General features: G+C 35.1%; 1 protein-coding gene across 1 annotated transcript; it reads left to right on the top strand.

The window, feature by feature from the left end:
* On the top strand, nt 1-24808 carry FEM1C (fem-1 homolog C). The gene is made up of 3 exons (XM_012763728.2): nt 1-371; nt 1212-1945; nt 20084-24808. The coding sequence occupies exons 2-3, from the start codon at nt 1402-1404 to the stop codon at nt 21391-21393; spliced, it is 1854 nt and encodes a 617-aa protein (XP_012619182.1). The 5' UTR covers nt 1-371; nt 1212-1401; the 3' UTR covers nt 21394-24808.
* Nucleotides 24809-26095: the final 1287 nt, after the last annotated feature.

The following is a 26095-nucleotide window of genomic DNA, read 5'->3' as shown; positions in this document are numbered from 1 at the left end:
GGTTGCTCGCGGCAGCCGCCGCCCTCCCCCGGCCCAATGGCGCGGCTGCCGCGTCAGTGATGTGAAGCAGTATTCAGGCTTGTCCGGCCCCCGGCCCGCAGCCCATTACACCATCCGCCGCGGCAGCTGCTGCAGCCGCTGCAGCCGCTGCAGCCGGAGCAAACTCAGAGGGCGGGAGGCAGCTCGGCGTGGCGGGGCGGGGCGAGCGGCGCGGCCGAATTCATTCCTGTGGGGCGCGGGGCATGGAGGAGCTGTGCGGCCGCAGGCGGAGCAAGGCGGCCCGGGCCACGGCGGGCACAACGGTTTCCATCTGAAGGGGGCGGCCCGAGCCCGAGCGGCCAGCGGCGGCGGAAGGACTTTCCTCCGGGCAGGTAGTGGCGGCGGTGGCGGCCTGCCAGGGCCCGGGCCGCGGCCTGAGGCGCCCGCGGGAGGCCTGGGCGGGAAGGAGGGCGCCCCCGGGAGCGGAAGGCGGGCCGCGGGCTGGAGGCCACAGGCTCATCGGCCCGCCGGGAGGGTTGTGGTCGATCGAGGAGCTCGGGAAGGGGCTGCTGGTGTGTGGAATATGTTTGGTCGAAGGTTATGTAGGGGCGGCTGTGGTTTAAGAAACCCGCGGATCCCGGGGGCTGGGGGGTCAAAACGGGGCGGGCGAAGTTAATGGCTAAAAGGCAGCCGGATTTCCTGAGAGGCTCAAGTAGTTACAAAGGAAAGCGAACCTTTCGGGTAAGGGTTTTGACCTTAGATGGCAGAGGTTTGGTGTGTCCGACCTTTTTGTTTCTTGTCGAGACCCATCTCGGCCACAACGAGGCCTTCCAGCCTCGCGCCCTTGGCCAGCGCTCCTGCAGATGCAAGAAAGAAACATTTCTTAACCCACGGCTCCTGCCTCTTTCGGTTGTACTCTCCCTGGGCGTGTGCAAAGCAAAACTAGAACAAAGCTTGGCTGGTTAGAGCTGGAGGCGAGAAAACCGGTTGCCTGTAGTGTTTAAATTTTCCACACGCGGGGAAGAGACTGCTTCCCACCAAAACATTTGGGTCTCTGTGTGTACCCTTCTGTATTTTCCCTTTCCACCTTTTTGGGGTGTGGGAGGCGACGGAATAATCCTTCAAGTATGGCCTTTCCCCCTCTTGCCACAGAGGTGGAAATCAAGAAAATTTAAATAGTGTTTTTGCCTTTACCTATGGAAAATTCAAAACTACTTTTTTTCTTTCTCTAGTTTGGTGCCCTGGTTGTCAGATGTTGGAAGGAAGTAGGACAGAACATACTCTCCGTGGTTTTATATCCGTTCTGAGGTGCAGTGATTAACATTGCACTTTGGTTCCCGTAAGTCCTGCCTGCGCCGGTAGAGTTAAGCTGGAGCTCTGCTTTGAAGGATAAATAAAGCACAGCCTCTCAGTTGGACATAAATGGATCTAAAGACAGCAGTATTTAACGCAGCTCGGGATGGCAAACTCCGGCTTCTCACCAAGTTGTTGGCAAGCAAATCCAAAGAGGAAGTTTCCTCCTTGATCTCTGAAAAAACAAATGGGGCCACTCCACTCTTGATGGCTGCCAGGTATGGGCACCTTGACATGGTGGAATTCCTCCTAGAACAGTGCAGTGCCTCCATAGAAGTCGGGGGTTCAGTCAATTTTGATGGTGAAACCATTGAGGGGGCTCCCCCTTTGTGGGCTGCTTCTGCAGCAGGACATCTGAAGGTGGTCCAGTCTTTGTTAAATCATGGAGCATCTGTTAATAATACAACTTTAACCAATTCAACTCCTCTTCGAGCTGCATGTTTTGATGGCCATTTGGAAATAGTGAAGTACCTTGTAGAACACAAAGCTGATTTGGAAGTGTCAAATCGACATGGGCATACGTGCTTGATGATTTCATGTTACAAAGGACATAAAGAAATTGCTCAGTATTTACTTGAAAAGGGGGCAGATGTTAATAGAAAAAGTGTTAAAGGTGAGTTCACCTTCTTTGTTTTTATTTTTTAAGTGTCTATCACTTATTTTCAGGAAGTTTGATATATAATTATAAGCATTGGTGTTGAGTAAACCAACATTGACAGACCTGTTTTGGTTAGGTAACTCTTCCAGTATAACCTTGTGGAGTGTTTCTCTGATATTTGATAAAACATTGAACAAGTGTGATAAAAGACTTCTGTCACTATGTTAAGCAGCATTTTCTCTCTCATTTGGAGTTACTTCCAATTCCTGGGAAGCGGCTCCTTCAAAGTTACAGAGCATATTAATGGTAGTTGACCTGAGCACTTAGGTTTATATTTAATCTACCTGGGAATATAGTTAAATGTAATACATTTTTCTTAGCTTTTTTCTTTTAAGAAAAACCTTGAAGTAGGAACTACTGTATTTAATGAGTCATCATTTTGTTTGTTCTAGGTAGGCATTTCATTTGTTATTCTGTCAGGAAGGCTAGGCCAAACTGACCTGGAAGGATTAATACCAGTGGAAAGGAAGAAAATCTGTTCACTTATTCCATATTTATTTGTGGCCAATAGAAATTCCTTTTATATAGGACATGTATTAAATATAGCAAGAGAGAAAACAGATTTTTAAAACTGCTTCAATACTGAGTATGCAAAACAAGGACTGGGTTAAACAGATGTGGATTTGTTGGCTAGCAACAGTGTAAACACCTTTGTCCTGAAGAAGAGCTCAGGTTTACAATTGTGTATAATTTTCATTGACTGTAATAAACTTAAAGCAGCAAATGGTAGTTTAGAATTTTTTAAAGCCTTAAAAGCAACTGTTTTCATAGCATAATTTTGATACTTGAAAACCTTGTTTTCCTTAAGTCTATTTATACAAAAGCCAAGTAATTTACTACCTAATTTTAAAAAACGATTAAAATTTAAAGTAGCATACAGATATATTTAAAAAATTCAAACAATACAATTCAAATACAACAAAAGATAAGTCTTATTACCCCCTGTTCTAGAGCTGCACCCCACTGGCAACCACTATTTACAGTTTTTTGTGTCCTCTTAGAGATAGTCTGTGTAAATACAAGCATACTTCTCTGTGTAGTCTTCCCTCCCTCCTGCTTTCTCCTCACTGTTGGTTGGCAGGTACTGTTCTGTATGTATGTATGTATGTATTTATTTATTTTTAACCTTAATTTATCATGGATGTCGTTCAACTCCAACACACATAGTTACCTCATTCTGTTTCATGGCTATACAGTATTTCATTGTATGAATATGCATAATTTATCTAGTCTCTATTGGTGGACCTTTAGATCATATCTGGTACTTTGTAATATAAACAATTATGCTGTGAACATTCTTGAACAAAAAGGTGACTTTGCACACTTGTGTGAGAATAGCTATAGTATAAATACCTGTATTTGGAATTGCTGAATCAAAATGAATATGCATTGGTAATTGTGATAGTGTTTGATTGCCTTTCAGAAAGGTTAAAGAACAATTATGGGACACTACATAGTGCATACTTACTGAAGATAGTATCTTTTTGGGAAAAAAAAGGGTTGTTGTGAAAATGATACAAGATCATTGTGGTTTTCTGAAATTTTTTTTCAGGAAAAGTAAAAGAATCTGACAAAATCCCAGTACTCAGAATTAATCCTTCCAAAGATATTTCTGAATTTTGCATACAGATATATATGCAATTTTATTTTATATGCTGTTCTATAACCTGGGTTTTAGCTTAATGTTATCTTTAATGTCATTAATTATAGCTCTTTAATTTCAATAGCTGCATACTCTTCTACTAATGGAGTTTTATGTTGCTTCCAGTGTTTCTTTATGATAAAAAATGTTTCTGTAAACATTCTTGTTATGAACTTTTTTATTTGTTTTGATTATCTTTAGGGCTAGGTTGTTAGGTCAGAGGACAGCATGGCTTTTTTCTTTTAAATAATCATCTTTTGAAGAATGTGCAAGAGCATAAAATTACTGAACTGTTAATATTAGGAGTGCTTTGAAATCATAACTAGGAGTGGAAGGGTTAAAATGTATGGCTGCTTGTTTAGGTTTGTTGGATTTTTTGTTTCTTTGTTTAGGTTTTTTTATTCATCAGCTTAATGATGTGCAGATTATTGATAAACTCATATTTAAGCCAAATTGGGATATGTTTTAAACTCTCATGTCATTAGAGAGATGAGTGCTGGTACTATTGCCCTTATGTTTTTCAAAGCTGCTTTATATGCTTTTGGAGATAGAGTATATGAAAAAACTAATATAAATAGTTCATATTTTGTCAACATTTTCCCCTAATAAACGGTGAACAATATTTAACTTGATTACCTTTGAACTCTTTTGGAGTAATGTTCCCTTTATCATCACCATCATCTTACAGCCTTGTATGTGAGGGTGTGTATGCTCCCACTTTCAGCCAAATGGTTTGCTAATTCTAAGTCATTTGTTCCCTAATGTCAATATCTAGTATGTGTTTATTTAAAAAAATACACACAAATACATATAACTTAAGAAAGCCATTTCATACTAAAAGTTGTTTTCAGATAACCTCAATTTCATAACATATAGATTTTATAACTTTGTGTGCAGTACTTTTACCTTTTCATGGTGCATTTAATTTCAACCGTGATCCTTCATGAATGTTGGGGGCAGATTAAAGTACACATGCACCCTCCCCTACTCTGATCCTAAAGCTTCAAATCTGTGATAATCATTCTATTATTTATTCTGGATTTTTAAATGAGGTAATGGTAATTAAAAAAGCAGGAACCAATTGAAACTGAGGCAGGGATACTGGAGAAGAATCTTAAATAGCAGCAAGGAAGGATTTTTCCCACATTTTTAGCCCCATCCAAAAAGTGGAAAAGACCAATAAGACTAGGGATAAAATGGAATAATTTCTTAAGACATTTTAATGTGTCATCTGTGGTTGTGAGGAAAGAAAATGCCAATAGATTGTGTTTGGTTTGCTTAAATATAAAATGCATGTGACTTCTACATTCCATTACTTTTTAACAAGCTGTTGATATTTGAATATATTATTTAACCTCTTTTCATTACTTTTTAACAGGCTGTTGGCATTTGAACATGTTTTAACCTAAGGTGGAATTCATTAATTGAGAGAGCATTTGTTGAGTCCCTCAGTGTGCCAGGCTGTTAGACTTAGGATATACAAAGATGAGTAAAACAAGATATCCAGTCCTTGATTCCCTGCTCTTGAGGAGCTCATGGTTTGATTGGAGAGACAGGTTCATAAGCAGATACTTAAACTACAATATGGTAAGTGCAACAGTGGTGCTTTCTTCTATTAGATGTTTGGAAATACATAAAGTATTATCCAAGTTTATATGGATAAACCTCAACAACTACCTGAGAGATCGATGGGTTCCTTCTTTCCCCATGGTATTTGAAAAGGAGAGAAAATCTTTGAGGTATTATTGAATACCTCTTTAGTTTAACACAATATTTGATTTTTGAGACCGTGGTTCCTATTTAAAACAATAGCTCTCACCAGAATTGATGAGATAAGCTCCCCTCTGAGCTATCACAGTGATCTCAGTGCTTCATGTGTAGTCATCTTTGGCTTTCTTTGGTTTTTTTGTTTGTTTGAGTTTTTGTTCTTGCTTGGACTCAAAATGGACTTCGTAGATTCAAGGCGAAGTTACTGAAGCCCTTCAATTCTGCTTTTACACCCTAATTGATGGGGAATTGAGCAGCTGAAAGTGCTTGATTCAATACTACAGACCAATAGAACAGTTTTGGATTGGGATTAGGAGACTGACCATAGAAGATGCTCTGTCCTCATTCATGGGTCAATCATTTTAGACACCCAAGTTGATTAAGGTATTAGGTTGGTGCAAAAGTCATTGTGGTTTCAGCCTTAATTTTAAATCATTATAACTAGGCTCAAACACATCTTTATTAATCAAAATAGGAACCATTACAACCAACACATTTTTGCCAATGAGAAATAAGTTTGTTTATTCCTGTAGCATAAAAATCCGTGCCTCGGGATTCCATGAACTCTGGGAAAGCATTTTCTGCATCCTGCTAGTTGTGGAAGCGTTTTCCCTGCAAAAAGTTGTGGACATGCTTGAAGGAAGTGGTAGTTGGTTGGTGAGAAGTCAGGTTAATATGGTGGATGAGACAAAACTTTGTAGCCCATTTCATTCCACTTTTGAAGCGTTGGTTGTGCGACATGTTGTGGGGTGTTGTGGAGAATTGGGCCCTTTCTGTTGACCGGTGTTGGCTGCAGACATTGCAGTTTTCAGTGCATCTCATGGATTTGCTGAGCATACTTCTCAGATATAATGGTTTTGCCAGGATTCAGAAAGCTGTAGTGGATCGGACTGGCAGCAGACCACCAAATAGTGACCATGACTTTTTTTTGGTGCAAGTTTCGCTTTGGGAAGTTCTTTGGAGGTTCTCTGTCCAGCCACTGAGCTGGTTGCCGCCAGTTGTCATACAAAGTCCACTTTTCATCACATCACAATCCGATCAAGAAATGGTTTGGTATTGTTGGGTACAATAAGAGAAGGCAACCCTTCAAAACGGCCATTTTTTTTGATATGTGCTCAGTTCATGAGGCACTCACCGAATTTTTTTTTCACCTTTCCGATTTGCTTCAAATGCCGAATGACCATATAGAATGGTTGACCTTGAGTTTTTTGGCAGCTTCTCGTGTAGTTGTGAGAGGATCAGCTTCAATGATTGCTCTCAATTGGTTGTTATCAACTTTCAGTGGCTGGTCACTGTGCTCCCTCCTCATCTTCAAGGCTCTCATCCTCTGCAAAACTTCTTGAACCACCACTGCACTGTAGTTCTGGGCCAAATGCGTTGTTGATGTTGTGAATTGTCTCCACTGCTTTAAGACCCATTTTGAACTTGAATAAGAAAATTGCTCAAATTTGCTTTTTGTCTAACATCATTTCCATGGTCTAAAATACAAAATAAACAGCAAACAATAAATTATTAGCAAAAAAAACCATAAAGCGAGAAATGTGCATTAAAATGACATATAACATAACTGCATTTAAGAATGTATTCCAATATCAAATGGCAAATTTCAACAATGCTAAAACTGCAATTGCTTTTGCACCAACCTAATAAATTGATAATAAGATAATGCACACTGTCTGTGGGAAAGGCAATATGTTGCACATTTTGGAGGCTATGGGAAGATACAGGGCATTGCATTTGTTAACTGCAAATAATCTATGCTGTAGGATTTTAGAGTATATTGACTAGGAACACTTGATGGAGAAAGCAGAATTTAAATAGCCTTGAAAGGATTGCTGGAGTTTAGATCGGCAGAAAGATTTTGATACGGTTTTGCAGGTTGAGGACATGGAATGAGGAAAGGCACATTGAGGAATATGCTTGGAGAGTCCAGGAATTGGAAAGTAGGCATATTTATACCAAAGGGCCCTCAGGGCTAGATTTATAAAGGACTTTGAATTCTCAGTAAGGGAGTGTGATTTTATTCTTCATGCAGTAGTAAGCTAGTGAAAGTTTTTCAGCAGAGTAACTAGAATATTTTTTAGAGAAACTCATCTAACTGTATTCTGCACTGCGAATCTTTGAGGCTGGAGACCTGGTGTTTTTATCCCATGCATTAGGAAGAGTATCTGGCCTATCCTGGGCATTTGGTAAATGAGCTTGTTGAATGAACTTGTTGGATTTTAAAGAGGAAAGTATAAGCTTCTTGATGGCAAACACTGTGTTTCTGTAGGGAAATATATATATACATGAAGACTTGAAGTGACAAAGACAGTAATTATCAAAAATGAGTAGTACAAGTAGAACTCTTTAGGGGTTCAGAAAAGGGAGAAATCCGCGTAAGCACGTGACAGATACAGCTAGCATTAAAAAGGGTTGACAGAGCTAGTTCAGGCAATTTATTTGCTTTTTATTATGGAAATTTTTTAACTTAATGGAGAGAATACATTGAAACACTATGTACTTTTTCACCTTACTTCAACAATTATCCATTTGCCAAAGTTTTTTTTTTAAAGTTTCTCTACCCTCCTGTTGTTTTCTGTAGTAGTTTAAAGCAAACCCAAGGCATTAGATTATTTCTCTTACATAATACAGACATTTTAGAGTATAGATGTATTTTAGTCAAGGAAATGTTTTTTTAAAAAATCTTATTTAATATTTTTTTCCATTGTAAACATGTAAGCATCTGAAATATAAAAATCCCCCCTATCAGTTAAAAATTCTTGGTATTCAGATATAATAGGCTAAGATAATGATTGTTGTCGTGGCAGATTGGTTATTTTAGTGTACTTTAGTATTATTTGAGAGTGTTGGAAGCTGAAGTTCTCTTTTCTTTCTTGACTTTGAAAGCTCTTCTCAGCTGTTGGTTGCCTCAACACACCTATTGCAGAGAAAGTAAAAGGGGGAAGGAGAGACTTAAAATTTTATTCTACTTTGTAACATATCTGTATTTACTTTGATTTAATAATAATGTTTAACTTATTTGTTAAATTCCTTAACATTTTAATTCAAAATAATCAAGTTGTTCCTACAAGTTGTTCCATATTCATTCTTTTTCCTCCTATATCCTGTGGTATAACTTCTCTGTGTCCTCAGAGAGACTTGATATCCTAGTTGGATAAACTAAGTTCTAGATAGAGTACAAATTGAGTTCACTAGGGAAATATCCATGTGGTCCTCTGTCCCTGGAAATTGGATTTTAACCTGAGAATGCTCACGGAATTGAATGGAGGTTGGTGAAAATGAGTAGATCTTGAGCACTACTGCTATTTCAGAGTTTTTAGTGGCAGCAACATAAATTTAAGACAGAAATTTTACTTGTCGATCTTGGAGTATATGTGGTTCCCTCGCTGGGTTCATCTTTATCAGATTTTCAGAGATTAATTAAATTTGTTTAAAATTCAGGAAGCCCTTGGCATTCTAGAAATTTATGCTATTGAGGCATCAGAAATATGTGATGGAAGATAAAAGGTGGAAGAGGTAGGGAGAGGCTCAGATAAAGAAGTCAGACAGATGCAAATCTGACAAAAACATCTTCCTCTTTTGGGAAAAGCTGTGATTAAACAGGGCATCTGTGAACTAGAATTGCCAGGAAAGGAATTGTAATGTTCAAGCTTCAGTCTTTAGATGAACTTTTTACAGGCATGAATTGTTTTTTACTCTTCCTCTTTTATTACTAGCTCCACTGTTCATAGCCTTTAAAATTCTACTTAACATCAAAAGCAATTCATGATCCCCCTCAAGTTATAAGAATTCATCTTACTTCTGTGGATACAGATATATTTTAGGGTTAAACTTAGTGGTGAGCTCAAGGAACTGTATTGTTAAATTTCTGTATGTTTCTAGCTCAGTGCCTTATACAAAGAATTAATGAAGGGAGGGCACATGGTAGTCTTGGCACTATTTGTCTTTCTTTTTTCTGGACTTAGCTCATCTCCATCTACAAAATTGAGGAAGAATGGGTTGGTACGAAGCATAGTAGGCTGAAGAAGAGGGATGCGAATTGTTTTTTGTATGTTTCCAGAGAAAGCTATTAGAATAAAAGACCCTTTGATTTCTGATTCTATCAGACAAAACTTATACTTTTACCAAAAATATAGTATTTTGATTTTAGTTGGATTTTTAAACAGCTTTACTGAGATTTAGTTCATGTACCATTCACCCATTTAAAGTGTTCAATTTAGTGTTTTTTTTTTTTTAGTTTGTTTTCAGAATTGTGCAACATTACAACAATCTTTTTGTCACTCCCCTAAAACTCCTTGTCTATTAAGTCATCCCCTCCCATCCCTACCCTATGCCCACATCTGCTCTGGTCGTTGCAACCACTGATCTCTTTTCTGACTCTATAAATTTGCCTATCTAAACATTCTATATAAATGAAATCATATGTGGTCTTTTGTGACTTCTTTCACTTAGCATAATGTTTTCAAAGTTCATCCATTTTGTAGCATGTATCAGTACTTTCTTTTTATTGTGAACAATGTTCCATTGTATAGATGTACCACTTTTGTCGATTCAGCAGAATCTGGGTTGTTCCTACTTTTTAGCTATTACAAGTAATTCTGCTATGAACATTCATGTACAATTTCTTCTGTGGTTGGTTGTATTCTTTTATTTCTCTTAGGAATATATCCAAGAGTGGAATTGTTGGGTCATATGGTAGCTCTATATTTAACCTTTTGAGGAATAGCCAAACTGTTCTCTGAAGTGGCTTTATCAGTTTACATTCCTATCAGCAATGTCTGAGGGCTCCAATTTCTTCACATCCTCTCCAACACTTGTTATTACCCTTCTTTTGTAATATAGCCATTTTAGTAAATGTGAAGTGCTGTCTTATTGTGATTTTGATTATATTTCTCCAGTGGCTAATGATGTTGAGCATCTTTTCAGGTACTTAATTCACGTGGATATTGGCCATTTGAATATCTTCTGTGGAGAAAGAAGTGTTTTCATATCGTTTGCATGTCTTTTAATTGGATTATTTATCTTTTTATTACTAAGTGCAAGAGTTGTTTATATATTCCAAATATAATTCTTTTAGTAGATGTGTGATTTGCAAATATTTTCTCCCATTCTATAGATGTTTTTTCATTTTTTTGGTGATGTCATTTACAGCAATTTAGATTTTTGTTTTACAAACTGGTTTTTTAAAAATTTGAGTGTGGATCACTTATATAATATTGGACTTAAACAGGAAATTATTCTTAACAGTTGTTAAGAAAAGACTGCAGGGTTTACTGATACTGTTTACTATGTAGGAACTATTCCATGGATGAAGTTGTGTAATCTAGTTGTAAAACAAACCCTATTCCTGCTTCAGCATGTATTTAAATTTAGAGTAAATAGGAATGATGGAATTTGGTTTCTGTATGGTGTAAAGCAGGGCTGTGAACTAGCCCTCCTTTTGTTTTTTTCATACAGAGGAGTCTCTTTTGCCCTGGGTAGAGTGCAGTGGCGTCATCATAGCTCATTGCAACTTCAAACTCCTGGGTTCAAGGGATCTTCTTGCCTCAGCCTCCTAAGTAGCTGGCACTACAGGTGTGCACCACAACAGCTGGCTAATTTTTCTATTTATAGTAGAGATAAGGTCTCACTCTTGTTCTGGCTGGTCTTGAACTGAGTTTGAGCGATCTTCCTCTGGCCTCGGCCTCCTAGAATGCTAGGATTACAGGCATGAGCCACCAGGCTTGGCCCTAGCCCTCCTTTTAAATTTATATTCATATGAATTGATGTATTTATTAGATATGTTAGTTATGTTACAAATGTTTATGTGGCGAACAAGAAAATAACATTCCTCCTCTATTTCCTTGTTACTCAAGGCATCACTTGGACGTACCCCAAATCAGCTGAGTCAAAATCTGCATTTTTGTGAGCTAGGATGATGCCACTGCACTCTACCTGGAGTCACAGAGCAAGACTCTGTCTCAATCAATCAATCAATCAATAAATAAAGTTTTAAAAAGCTGTATTTTACTATGATCCTGTTGTAATGTTGCACAAAAGCTTTAAAATGCAGCTTTTAAAAATTACTATGCAGTTTTTAAAAGCTGCATTTTACTATGATCCATACATAGTAAAATCCTCCATTTTACTATATATGTTGAAGTTTGAGAAGCACAGCTTTATTCTTACACTATTTTATTCTTACACTATTCTTACACAGCTTTATTTACTTACACTAAACACATGCACACACACCACCACTACCCCCACTACTCGCAAGCTTGACCTGTGTGAGGAATTTCCAAACAGCAGAACCTATTGAATTGTTATTCCTAGAAAATGCAGTTTTAAATTATAAATATTTTGTTAAATATTTTATAGTCCTTAAGAGGACATCTTTATTTTATTAAAAAGGTCGGTAAATTCTGTCTACTGCATGGTTTAGAAACTGACTTAATCCAGTGAGTCTTAGTAATCTTACCCAAATTGAGATATTTATATGCTGTATTGAAGTTCTTTTATGGTTTAGGTGGTTGATAGGTGACAATAACTTACCCTTATTTATTGTTAAAACAAACTGAAAACATCTGTTGAACCCAGGGAATTCTTAGGCTTCAAATTAGCTCTTACCCAAATGCTGGTATGTTTGGGGGTTACTTATTTGGAGAAAAATATTGACCCATTGTTAGGCACTTAAACTTCACAGTTCAACATGAATTTTTATCTCTTATGTGCCTGCTATCAAAAGATTACAGTTGTCTTTAAAATAAATGGTGGTGAAGATTGTCACTTGAGATAATTCTTGAGAAATACTATCATGCTTTCATGCGCGAGCACTTCTCATAGTTTCCTGCCCTTAATATTTATCCAAGAAGCCTCCCAAAGAGTATGGCACTTTCTGTTCTTCCAGATTTTCTTAGCACTGTTTCTGTGTAAATTATATAGTTTCATATTAACGTATTTGGATTGTACTTTAGCTTCCTACAGAAATGCTTTAACTGAATTAATACTTAATGTTGTACCATTAGCTTGATTTCTAAGAAATGTCCATTTAACAAACATATCTTTTGAGAAATCATAAATATTTTCCATTATGAATTCAGTGCCAGAAAGTTTTTTCTCCAAATGAACTTTTTCTTAATCAGGCATTGATAATTTTATAGTACAATGTGGTTTTTTTCCTTCCTCTTTTTCTTTAGCTAAAAGTAAATTCATTAAATTTCAAAGCTAAATAGCCCTAATTTAATTTAAAATGCCTGGTAGTATTCAGTTTAAATTTGGCTTGTTATAATAATTTTTTATAAGAAATTACATTAAGTATAGTGTCTCTAATACTCTTAAATGAAAAAACTGATAGAACAAATATACTTACAGTAAATATGACAAACAACTAGTTATCATTTTATGAAGTGCTTATACATAGAAAGACTAATCCCAGAAACGGAAACATACATAGACATGCCCTAAAAGAAAAGAAAATTTGTAAACAAACATACTAAAATTTTCTATTTACCCAGGAATAGAGGTAATATAAATTGAAAAATTAATTTCAGTCCTAGAAAGAATACTCTTAAAATGGAACTTTAAAAAATTTATAATCCCTTTGGAAATGAATTGAAGATATATATGAAGCCATCATACATTTGTGATTCTATTTAAAGCTAGACAAATTTTTTGTCATTTGTTTATTGAAATATAATTTCCATACAATAAAATCCATCCTTTTAGTGTATACAGTTCTGTAACTTTTGACTCATGCGTATTGCTCCTTTATTAAGGTCAGAACAAAAAGTTTCTTCATGCCCCTTTGCAGTAAACCCCTCTTCCAGCCCCTGGCAATCACTATTATCTGTCCTTATAGTTTTTTAGGTGTTACTTTTAATAGTGACAATTATGAAGCAACACAGCAGATACTCATCAACAGGGAAATGTTTAAGTAAATTATGGCATGCCCCCTTACTTGAACTTTCTCCGTAAAACTATTAAGAAGGCTTATGTAGTATCTATATAGTTTCTAGAGACTATGCAGACTATGTAGTAATATAACAAAATTCCCAAGATATAGGTGAAAAGCAGGAATCAGTTGTATATGTACTGATTGCAACTTTGCCAGAACATACTATATAAAAAGACTTGGAAAGTGACACAAAAATTATGGTTGCTTTAAAATTATGCTTTTTAAAAATTAAAGCCTCTGTTTTCCAAACTTTAAGTAATGCTCCAGTCTATAATTCAAAAACTTATCTTTAAGGCCTTACAGGGCATGGTCTATATACTTAACCTCTTAGAGTAAAAGATCTCCATCTAAGATTTTACTTTTTGAACTTCTCTCCTCAGAAGCTAAGTTTGAATTACTTTTTGTGATATCAAATTTTAAAAATTTAGAATCTACCTTAGCTTTAGCAGTGCTATTTGCTTCTGGGATATAAAAGAAATATAGGATCTGTATGCTTTTAAGAATAGGTAAGTTGAGCTAAGAAAACCTATTTGTGAAGCAGTAACATCATACTATTGTAAGGCATTGTATTGTAATAGTAGATGTTACATGAGTACCTGCCAGGATGGGTGATATATTTATTCACCAAGCATTCTTAAAATGATAAAATTGTTGATATAACCAAGAAGGCCTCTTTGAGCAGCTGAAATTTCTGGTGAAACTTGAAGGACAAGAAGTTAAAAAGAAAGAGTGCATTATAGGAAAATCAAGAACAGAGACATAGCTGTTCTTGTTGCCCTGAGAAGTACTTAGGATGGAATAATGTGAAGTATAAGCAGAATCTTTGCCCTATTGATAATGTCTTTTTGGTTAGAGCAGAGTGTTGGTAAACTATGGCCTGAGGGTCAAATCTAACCTGAGAATACTGAGAATCTAGCCTTTTCAATACTGCCTGAGAATTAAGAAATGGTTTTGACATTTTTTAAAGGTTGGGGGGAAAAAATCAAAAGAAAAATTTCATGACACGTGAGCGTTACATAAAAATCAAATTTCAGAGTTCTTAAGTAAACTTGCATTGGAAAACTGCCAGGTCCAGTAACTTAACATATTGCCTATGGATACTTTTGTGCTACTTAGCAGAGTTTAGTGGTTAGAACAGAGACCTTATGGCCTGCAAAACCTAAAATATTATTTGGCCTTTTGTAGAAAAAGTTTGCCAACTCCTGGGTTAGATTCACAATGAAGAAATGAGCCTGAAGAGGTAGGGTAGGGAAGTGTTTCTTTCTTTAAAAATCTATATTCTGTAGTATCCAAGATTAATTAAGCTTTATTTCACATAATGTGCTTTCTAAAACTATAGATTTCTTGTCATTGTCCTCCCCTCCACACAAATAGGTGCTTTGAGAATCAATGCTGTAGAATTTTGAAAGCCATCTCAAAAATTTTATGCTGTTCCCTTAGGAAGCATGAAGGCTTTTGAGTTGGGAAGTAATGTGATTAGTTGAAGTTTCAGTATGAGGTTTGGTGTATATTAGATACGCACTGTGGTTAAGTATGACTGGCACTTCATATATGACCTCAGAAATGAGCAGTGCACTGAAATGGCATTTGGGAGACATAGGTTTATATTTTACCACTAATTTCTCTCTATTGTTTCCTATTTGTATGTAGAATAAGTTTATCTTCTCTGTCTTGCATAGTTATTAATATATAAAATTAAAAGGGGGCAACAGTTAAATAAAAGTCAGGAAAATAAAAAATTCTCTATTAGTATATTTATACATTTTAATTAATTTCTGCTTTTTATTATTTGCATCTACTTTTTCTGGGTTTAATTTACTGTTTTTCCCCCTCACTTCTTACGATGGAAACTTAGCTCTATTGTCAAGCCTTTCTTCTGTTCTTCTTTCTGTCTTCTGTAACACCCATTTAAGGGTGGGTGTTATTCTTTAAGCATAGTTTTATGCATATCTCACAAGATATGTTATTTAATGTTTTTATTGTCACCCAGTTAAAAATATTTTCTAATTTCCATTGGGCTTTTCTCTTTGACCCATAAATTATTTAGAAGTGAATTTTTAAATTTCAAATATACAGATTTTTCTAGTTATCTTTTTTTTGATATCTAACTTCAATGTATTGTGGACTTAGAACATACTGAGTAATTTCAGTTCTTGACAGTTGTTGAGACTTGCTTTATGGCCCAGAATATGGTCAATATTTGTATATGCTGCATAAATCCTTGCGAAAAAAATGGTTTTCTATGGTTGTTGAGTTTTTTTATATATGCCAGTTAAATCAAGTTTGTTAATTGTTTTCAAATCTTTACTCTTGTAGTTTTGTTCTTCTAAACCGAGAAAGGTGTGTTCAGATGTAATATATTTGTGGGTTTGTCAGATTTTCCTTGTAGTTCTGTTGATTTTTGTTTTATATATCTTAAATCTGTTATGAGGTGAAAACAAATATATGTTTGTGTTTTGAATTTTATATCATTATAAAATGTTTCTTTTTAAGCATGCATTTTAAAGTCTACTTTGATATTTTAATATCAGACAGTTTTCTTATATTTAATTTTGGTATAAGGTATATTTTTTTCCACCTTTTCACTTCCAAAGCTCTATCCTTATATTTAAGGTATGTGTCTAGTAAGCAGTGTGGCTTGAATTTTTTGTTTTTGTATTCAAAACAAAATTTTTTTCTTAGTTCTCTTATATTTAATGTAAATTCTGATATTTAGATTTTTAATCTCCTAGCTACCTTTTTAATTTTTATTTATCCTGTTTTGTTTCCTTTGTCTTTCCTATTTTGCCTTATTTCATTTTTTTCTCTGTGTTAATGTAGTTATTGTGTATAGTTATGTGTGCATACCTTGTAACTATTATTTTAGTGGTTATCCTAGATGGTACTAGTTTGACTTCTCAAAGACTAACATAAATTTCTAATTTTATGTCTTTTCAACAATACAGAGATCTTAGGACACTTTAACTCCAGCATTTACCCTGCTTACTTTTATGCTATTGCTGTCAAGTATTTTACTGCTATATATATATATATAGCAGTATATATATATATATATATATATATATAGCAGTAAAGAGCAGGACTTTGCTCTTCTATATATATTATATAGCAGTAAAATATATATAAAATATATATAACTTATTTATTTAATATATATATTACTGATATATATATTTTTTTTTTTCAAGCCTTACAAGACATTAATACTTTTAAGTCAGTATTAATTTAGATTTACCCACAAATTTACCGGTTTTTGTTGATGTTTATGCCCACATCTCTAAGCTTCTACGTGGCTCATCTTCTGCCTAAAGAGCACCTTATAGTATTTAGGTCTGCTGGTAATCAATCTTTAGTTTTTCCTTCTTCTTTTCTTTCTCACCTAAAATGGTCTTTAATTTTCACGTTTACTCATGATGTTGATTCAGAATTCTCAGTTGAGAGTAATTTTCCTTAGTGTTTTAAAATACTATTTCATGTTTCATGGCTTCTGCTGTTCCTAGTGAGAACTTTGCTATCAGTTTGATTGTTGCTTTTTTGCTGGTAATTTCTACCCATTATCTGGTTTTAAGATTTTTTCTTTGTCCTTAGTTCTCAGCAGTCTTGCTGTTATGCACCTCCATGTTGTTTTCTTTTTATTTATCCTTCTTGGAGTTTGTAAAACTTATTTAATTTGTAGTTTAAGCTTTCATCAGCTTCTGAAAATTCTCATTAAATATTGCTTTTGCCCCATTTTCTTTCTCAAGAATTCTGGTTTTGAGTATGTTAACTCTTCTGACCTTGTCCCTCTGCTTTTTCATCCTTTTACTACTCCATGCTTCTTTCTGTATATTTTCATCTGACCTATCTTCTAGTTCACTAATTCTCTATTTAGCTGTGTGTAAATCTAAATTTTTCAGTTCTGTTAATAGAATGTCCATTTGACTTTTTTTAATTTCCAGTTTCCTGTTGAATTCTCAATTTTAAAAAAATCTCATTTAATATTCTAAATAGAGTTATTTTAAAGTCTGTGTCAGTACCTGGATCTCCTGTTGAGCTTTTCTGTCAGCTTTAATTTCTCTTGTTTTTTGTTGTGGTTCTTCGTTTTCTGTCCATTATTTTTGATCGGAAACCAAGCATTACATGTGATGAATGTAAAAAATAATTTGAGTCCTAGTATGATAATATCTTCATGTAAATAGTATTTGTATTTGCATATAGCTTTTGATTATGTAACTAGCAATCTTGGATTATTTTAATTCAATATTGAGATGGTTTTAAATTAGATTTCAGTTCCTGTGATGGCTTGTCTATTTGCAGTTTACCTTGACTCCTGAGGGTGTAGCCCTTCCGAGCGCTAACCTAACGTGTAGGGTGTTTTCAAAATTCCCCTTAATGTGGGCTCTGGCCTCCAGTTTTCTCCTCTAATCTTGCAAGACTGCCAGAAGTCCTGCTCAAGTTTTCAGCTATCTCTTCCAGAATTGGTGGTGGCCATTCTGTTCTGTAGGAAAGCTGTCCCAAATTCTGGACTTTGCTCTTCTAGCGTTCTTTCTTCTCCTTGATATCGCGTTCCCTTGTTAGCTCTTAAATTCTGTCAGGCAAATTTTTAAAAATGCATTTTTTCAGCTTTACTAGTTCTTAGTGGAAGGGTGATCATTTTACAAGTATCTCTTCCATTATTGGATGTGAAAGTCTTCCTTATTCTTTTTTTAAAGCCACCTTTTTAAAAAAAATATGTGGGTATATTCAAAATGAATATATTTTATATATTTTCAATAAATAAAGTGCAGAAATGTTAAGCTGGCTTTTGCTACATTTTTATTCTTGATTTTATGCTACTCTGATTAGAGCAGAATGCCATCTAAGCTTTCTCTTTACATTCAGATTTCCCTTATATTGCCTATTTCTTAGAAAAAGTGAAGAGTAGTAGAGGTTATCAATTCATTAGAGTTTTTAAAGTATACTCAGTGGCAATCATGTTTAATTGAAATTATTTTGAACAAATGAACATCAGTAGTCAGAAGTTGTGGGCTCTTTCAGTGCTTGATTACCTCACATATTTCTAAAACATTTTATCAGATACTGTTTCATTGTGTACCATTGAAATCCTGAGTCAGAATAAACATATCCAGAGTATGTATGTAGTCCTTATAGATATCATGGAAGACTAAACAGGATAAATTTGTGGAAAAATTAAATTTTTAATGTATAATAACTCCTGTTTTTTCTAATTTTACTCATAAAGTAGATTTATTATTTGAAGTATTCAGATAAAACAACTTTCTAATATACATGCTGTGTTGGGGGTCCACAAAGCCATCCCCATATTTAGAGGTTACTCACCGTACAATTTTACTCATGACTACTATTTATTACAGTAATGGTAATAAGCACATGCACCTGGATCATAAGGGGGAAGAGCACAGGTAAGGTCTAGAGGAATCTGTGTGTAGGCATTTGTATGTATTCTCCCTCTCATGAGGGATCACAAAGAGCACACTCTTCCCCAGCAATGAAAATACATGTTTGCCATGTTTCTGCCCATGGAAACCCACAAGAAACTCAGCGCTCAGGGTTTTTATTGGAGGCTAGTCTTATAGCACCCTTTGACTAGCACATATCCAAAATTTCAAACTTCCAGAAGGAAACCAGATGTTCAGTATAAGCTTCATTGTTGGTATGAACAGTTTAGGCATAGTGAGCCACTCTTAACGTTTAGGAAAAGTTTTATACTCGGTATAGGGAACCAGACAAGTTCCCCAATGCCAGCCAAGGGTCAACCTTGCAAGTAGGTCTTTCTAAGGATAGCAGTCTCAGCCTGCTATGTTAAATGTTTTCTACACACATGCCTAAAATGACTCACTGTCCAAATTATCTGCATTGTTTATAAATATCAAAGGTCTGCATGATAATTTCTATTTTGATGATTAGTGAACTGTTTATCATTCAACTTAGCTAAAATACCTGGTATTTATAATATCTTAATATGTTTCATACAGGCTTTTACAATGTGCCAGTGCCGCTTGTCACTTTGAATCCATGTGTGGGAAGAAGAGGACAGTGTTAGAACATTTAGTACATCTAAAAGAATGTTTAAAAAATTACAATGGGAAATAATCCATTATGACAGGACACTTCAGATGTCTCTTTTTAAAGTTCATATTGAACCACCCACATATTTTTCAGATTTCAGTAGACTTGTTTTTCTTATGTGAGCTTTTTGGGGGAAGTACTTTGTTACCATGAATTTTGGCTAAAGCAGCTGAAGTTCACTTGGCACTCAGAAATAAATATTGAAAAAGTAATTTGTGACTACTATTAGAATCAAGTTGAGAAATCTTAGATATTAAAGACTAGATTCCTGTTTGTAAATGTGGAAGCTGACCAGAAAGTTAAGTGACTGTCAGCAAAACTGTACTTAGCTGGTTACTTTTATTTCATCCATTTTTAGTGAGAATATGCACTTGAAAACATTAATGAAAAATACCAAGAAGCTATGGATTAATTTTGAGTTTCATCTGGTAACTTTGGATAGCTTTTTATACCTAATTTGGTCATGTCATTTATTCAACAAGTTTCTTCAGCCCCTGCTATGTATCAGACACTAATTTTAGGTCCTGAAGATAATTTTTTTCCTCATTTGTAATCAAAGTATGACCTACTTAAGGATGGCTTAGAGCTGCCTGCTTTTCTTCAGGTTGTAAAGTACATACATGTACTACATTATATCCTGATCCCTCAAAGTATATCTTTTTTTCCTCTCTTTAAGGTAATACTGCATTACATGATTGTGCAGAATCTGGAAGTTTGGACATCATGAAGATGCTTCTTATGTATTGTGCCAAGATGGAAAAGGATGGTTATGGAATGACTCCCCTTCTCTCAGCAAGTGTGACTGGTCACACGAATATTGTGGATTTTCTGACACACCATGCACAGACCAGCAAGACGGAACGTATCAATGCTCTAGAGCTTCTGGGAGCTACATTTGTAGACAAAAAAAGAGATCTCCTTGGGGCTTTGAAATACTGGAAAAAGGCAATGAACATGAGGTACAGTGACAGGACTAATATAATTAGTAAACCAGTACCACAGACACTAATAATGGCTTATGATTATGCCAAGGAGGTAAACAGTGCAGAAGAGCTAGAAGGTCTCATTGCCGATCCTGATGAGATGAGAATGCAGGCACTATTAATTAGAGAGCGTATTCTTGGTCCTTCTCATCCTGATACCTCTTACTATATTAGATATAGGGGCGCTGTCTATGCAGACTCTGGCAATTTCAAACGATGCATCAACCTATGGAAGTATGCTTTGGATATGCAGCAAAATAATTTGGACCCGTTAAGCCCAATGACTGCCAGCAGCTTATTATCTTTTGCAGAACTGTTCTCTTTTATGCTACAGGATAGGGCTAAAGGCCTGCTGGGTACTACTGTTACATTTGATGATCTTATGGGCATACTGTGCAAAAGCGTCCTTGAAATAGAACGAGCTATTAAACAAACTCAGTGTCCAGCTGACCCATTACAGTTAAATAAGGCCCTTTCCATCATCTTGCACTTAATTTGCTTGTTAGAAAAAGTTCCTTGTACTCTAGAACAGGACCATTTCAAAAAGCAGACTATATACAGATTTCTTAAGCTGCATCCGAGGGGAAAGAATAACTTCAGCCCTCTTCATCTGGCTGTGGACAAGAATACTACATGTGTAGGGCGGTACCCTGTTTGTAAATTTCCATCTCTGCAAGTTACTGCGATACTGATAGAATGTGGTGCTGATGTGAACGTCAGAGACTCCGATGACAACAGTCCCCTACATATCGCTGCTCTGAACAACCATCCAGATATCATGAATCTCCTTATTAAATCAGGTGCACATTTTGATGCCACAAACTTGCACAAACAAACTGCTAGTGACTTGCTGGACGAGAAGGAAATAGCTAAAAATTTGATCCAGCCCATAAATCATACTACATTGCAGTGTCTTGCTGCTCGTGTCATAGTGAATCATAGAATATATTATAAAGGGCATATCCCAGAAAAGCTAGAGACCTTTGTTTCACTTCATAGATGATAATTTGACTGTATTTTAGCACTGTTAAAAGCACGAATTGGTAACAGTTGTTTCATAAACGAGCACTGTTGTGATAACACCAGCATTCATTTAGCTTGATATCATCGTGCTCTCATTGGCTAAACCATTATAAGCATCAAATTCACAAGTTTGGTTTCCCAGTATTTAATATAAATATACCATATAATATATTGTTTGTGAATTATTGAAAAACGTAATGTCATATTCAAATTTCTAAAATTGTCTGCCAAAGGCTTATTCATTCTGGTTTTGTTTGCTGTTGGGTGTTTGGAACAGAGTTAACCATATTTCGGTGGTGTCTTTATACTTTACTGGTTTGTGAATTTTATATAATTGAAGGTCGTTTTTTCCTGCTTCTTCCTTCCCTTCTTCAAGTTTCTCCCCAGTTTCCATTTTATTTTTTTTCCTAACCATTTCTATTATAATTTTTTCCCCTTATGGACCCATGCTAGGTTGTACAAACTTTATGGACTTATTACCATTTGCAGTTACCATAAGTGCTTTATCTTCTCTATGCACCGGCTTAAACTTGACTGTTGTATGTTAGCATATTTTCTATGCAGCAGTTGGTCGACTTCAACTCAAAACACTGTTTTCTTAAGTTTGTTACAAAGTTCATTTTATGGAAGTACTCTTATAGCATGACAATTTTTAGAGCTATAAATTAGCTATCTTAGCTCAAGCTTTTTGGTTTTTTTTTTTCTACATCTGAGGTTTCTTTTCTCTAATCCACTGAAATTATTGTGTGCTAAATTTGGGAAACAAATCTATTCTAACTCATTAACCCAGTTGAAATTTAGGTCTGTCATCTTAATATATCATGCAGTAAAAGGAAGAATCTTTCTAAAGTGACCCACCTTTCATGCTGCTCCAGCGTTGTCCTGCTTGTGCTGATGGTGTGACTAGGTGTAGAGAATTTGCTTAAATTTAACCTCAAAGTTTATCACACAGCTTAACAAGTCACATTGAAATATTCAGTAATTGAACTGCAAATCACTTTTAGTTACAAAAAGAGCTAAAGCATGTCAGTGGCATGATGCTTGCCAAGCTAGATCTAGGCATCTAGGATAATTAAGGTATTTTAGTATGCAATTTACTGCCATAGTATTAAAGGTCAGTAACAGTGTTCTTTCTTTCTTCAAGTTTATGTATACCTTTAAAAATAACTTGCATGAATTACTTTGGTCTCAATTATTTGTTACCCTAGTTTAAACACAAAAGGTTGCAGTGCTTTCTGTTCCCTTACTGAAAATTAGCTTTTCTTTTTTCTCTTCTCTTCTCTCCTCTCTTCTCCTCTCTTCTCTTCTCTCTTCTTCTTTTCTCTTCTCTTCTCTGATTTGCTAATGCCACAGAAAGGGCTCTTTTAACTTAAGAAAAGATAAATGAAAAGTACTTTCTAAAAAAGATTCAGGTAATTATCATTCAGCACTTTATTGTAATTCAGAATAAAATTTATGATGGCATATTTGCCCTGCAAATGTCTTAATGAAATTGTTCTGAATAAAAAGCTCCTTATTGATTTGAGAAAAACTCAGTTTACCTGTGAGTTTAATGAACTGAATCACTCACTTGGATTTTTGTGTTGACATTTTATTCTGAGGGTTGATGTTATGCTATTTAAGTAGTCATTGCAAACAGTCGCATTAGGTTTATCATCATCTTTAGTCCGGAAAAAAGTTGTAATGAGTAGTAAATAAAAACATTCGATTTTTAGGTTAAATAATTGAGGTTTAATTTTTAAAAAGATATTCTTACTCATTTTTACTATGTTGTAAATTTAATGTTACCATTGAAAAAGGTGGATTCAATATAAATGGGCACCCTCCAACATTTTGATGAAGAAGTTTTAGTTTTTCTTATTTACTGTGGGCAAATTTGATGAAATATTTGAACTGCCACATATATTAAGATACTTTGTGATGTATAGACTGATATTCTAGAAATATCAAAACATCAATATTTTGAAATCATCTGCCTCTAACATTGTGGTATAAAATTATATATGCATGAGCTATTTTTTTTAAAAGGAAAACTTTGCCAGTATAGTAAATCTACATTAGTTGATCTCAGTAATTTTGAGATAAAAGATGACAATTGGATTTTTAAGTGATTTAATATTTTCCCCTCATTTTGAGGGGCTGGGTGGGAGGGCTTACATACTCTTAGAGTAAGGCATATCTCACACTGTTTTACAGGTGAACTTCGGTTGTGCAACTCCAGTATAAAATAAGGATTTCTTTAAATACCATTTTTCCATGACTAAAAAGAGATAACTTAGAAGTCAGTCTTGATAACTAATATGCCTTATTTCAATTAGGAAACAATTCTTTCTTCTCTATATGCCATCTCCACAAATGCCAGTGGGAGCTCTTAAAAAAAATCAGTTTAATATTTAATAGCTCAAAATTGTTCTTAATTTTATTTTAGGGGAATTTGGTTCATAAATATGACCTCAGACACTTAACAGGCCTTCATCAGTAAGTATTCTAAAAATTGTTGTGAGACTGAATAAAATACTTAAATTTGTGTTACTTTTTAACTACAGATGAGTACACTTAATACTTAACGAGGTAGTTATACTCATGTGAGTCAAACTAAACTATACATTGTAGCTTGGTGGTGTTGACTGGAGTTAATGTGTAAGTTTTGATTACATTTCTACAAAAATGCCCTACTGGGGCCTGCTGAATTTTAGATGTTCCACTATTTTGATCATTTCTGTAAAAGAAATGGTCATCAGACTCAGATTAGATACCAGTCTGCTTTATGAAGAAAAATAGATTATAGATTAAAAAGTAGTCATTTTTCTTATTTGTAAATCTGACAGACATATGCCCCAATCAACAAAGATAATTTGGTGCCCTTTATGAGTTTGAAGTTAAGTGATTGCTCACTTAAGGTCACTTAAGGTAAAGTGACTACCTTAAAGTGTAATATTTTAGAGACCCCATCTACTGTGACTTGGGAAAATGCATTAGGTTATATTTGGAAAAGTAGCTCTTTGTAAGTCCTATGGCCCAGCAGAAACCTTAGCTGAATTTACAAGTATATAATTCTTGTAATTAATTTTCTTAGAATTATGGGGACTGAATAAGATAACAACATATTCTTGTACACTATAACGGCAGCATTATTGCTTGGAACTTTAACCATTTTAGGGTTAAATACTAAGGAAACAAACTAATTGGTCATCATTGTTTTCTTTTTTTCTTTTTTCCTTTTTTACCCTCATGTATCACTAAACAGCTAGTTTCTCTCCCTTTTGTCTGTTCTCATTGTGTATTCTTCAAAAGAAGTACTGTATTCAGATGCCAGCCAAGAAATTGTCACACAATGGAAAATGATATGCCACAACATTCATTGTAAGGTTTAATAAAATTAAATTTGCACCAAATTTAAGTGTATTCTTATTAACTCTTAGAACTTGATTGGTATTAATACAAGTGATAGTGGACTCGTGTTTCAGAAAACACCTAATTGATAACTTATGGCCAGTTAGAACTTAAGAGATAATATTTATTATTAATACCTCTATATAAAAATGACTTATTTTTATTTTTCTAAATTTATTCTAAAAAATAAGTTTATTCTAAATTTTTGTCTAGTAAAGACCAGAGAAACTAAAGATATGGGAAGACTTGTCAAATGCATAAGAGAAAGGCTGCATTTGACTCTTGTTCTTGTTTTTTAATTGGTTTGGTATTTAAATATCAGACATATAAATATGCTACTATAAAGGTAAGTTTTATAAATTTATTTTTCATCACTTTTAAATTGTAAAATCTTAGTAGTCCTTGTTTTTCCCTTATATGTAAGTTACCTAATACAAAAAGTTTTAATAGAGCCAGAAAATGCACTAGTCATAATTTCTAAACTCCAAGCATAAATTGAAATATCCAATTTTGTAGGTTTTCCCTTTTGAATCATTGATATGCATTATCCATGACAAGTATAGGTTTTGTCATCCTTTTATAGGGCCCTGTAAACATTTCTTATTTGCCCTCAGTTTTGTGTTCCTGTGGTTGTCCCTACTACCACCACCATTATTTAAAAGGAAATCTTACTGCATTTATAAGGAAAAGAATGTTATATTTTTAAGTATCTGAGCAAGAAAATGTCTTAGCATATCCTCAAGGTACTCTGTTTCTCCAAAAACTTTATTTCACCTTTCTCATCTCTACTTTTGGATAGAATGATCTTTGTTGAGAAAATTGGGGCTGTGGGAGTTAAGTGAAAGGATTGGTTCTTGGGTGCCATGTTACCTTATTGTATGTTTGTTGTAAAGGCTCTTTCATTTTATTTTTTTTATTTATCTTTTAGGACAGTGTCTCTGTTGTCCAGGCTGGAGTGCAGTGGCACCATTATAGCTCACCACAGCCTCAAATTCCTGGGCTCAAAAGATTGTCCTGTTTCTGTCTTCAGAGTAGCTAGGACTACAGTCATGTAGCACCATGCCAAGCTAATTTTTTTGTGTGTGTGGAGTGTCTTGCTGTGTTGCCCAGGCTGGTCTTGAACTCCTGGCCTCAAGTGATCCTCCCACCTTAACCTCCCAAAGTGTGGAATTACAGATGTGAGCTACTATGCCTGGCAAAGCTCTTTTAAATAAGATTTTCTCTTGTAAAATTATAGCTTTATATAATTATGTCAATTTATTTGATTTTCCTAATATACATATATGTCT

This window comes from Microcebus murinus, chromosome 11 (genome assembly GCF_040939455.1).
Source record: "Microcebus murinus isolate Inina chromosome 11, M.murinus_Inina_mat1.0, whole genome shotgun sequence".
Classification (NCBI taxonomy): domain Eukaryota; kingdom Metazoa; phylum Chordata; class Mammalia; order Primates; family Cheirogaleidae; genus Microcebus; species Microcebus murinus.
This window is presented reverse-complemented; position numbering and strand designations above follow the sequence as displayed.

Bases quoted from the DNA above. Each gene is read 5' to 3' on its own strand.
- FEM1C (XM_012763728.2), top strand. From the start codon at position 1,402: ATGGATCTAAAGACAGCAGTATTTAACGCAGCTCGGGATGGCAAACTC. The intron at 1,946-20,083 runs GTGAGTTCACCT...CCTCTCTTTAAG, and splicing joins TAATAGAAAAAGTGTTAAAG to GTAATACTGCATTACATGAT.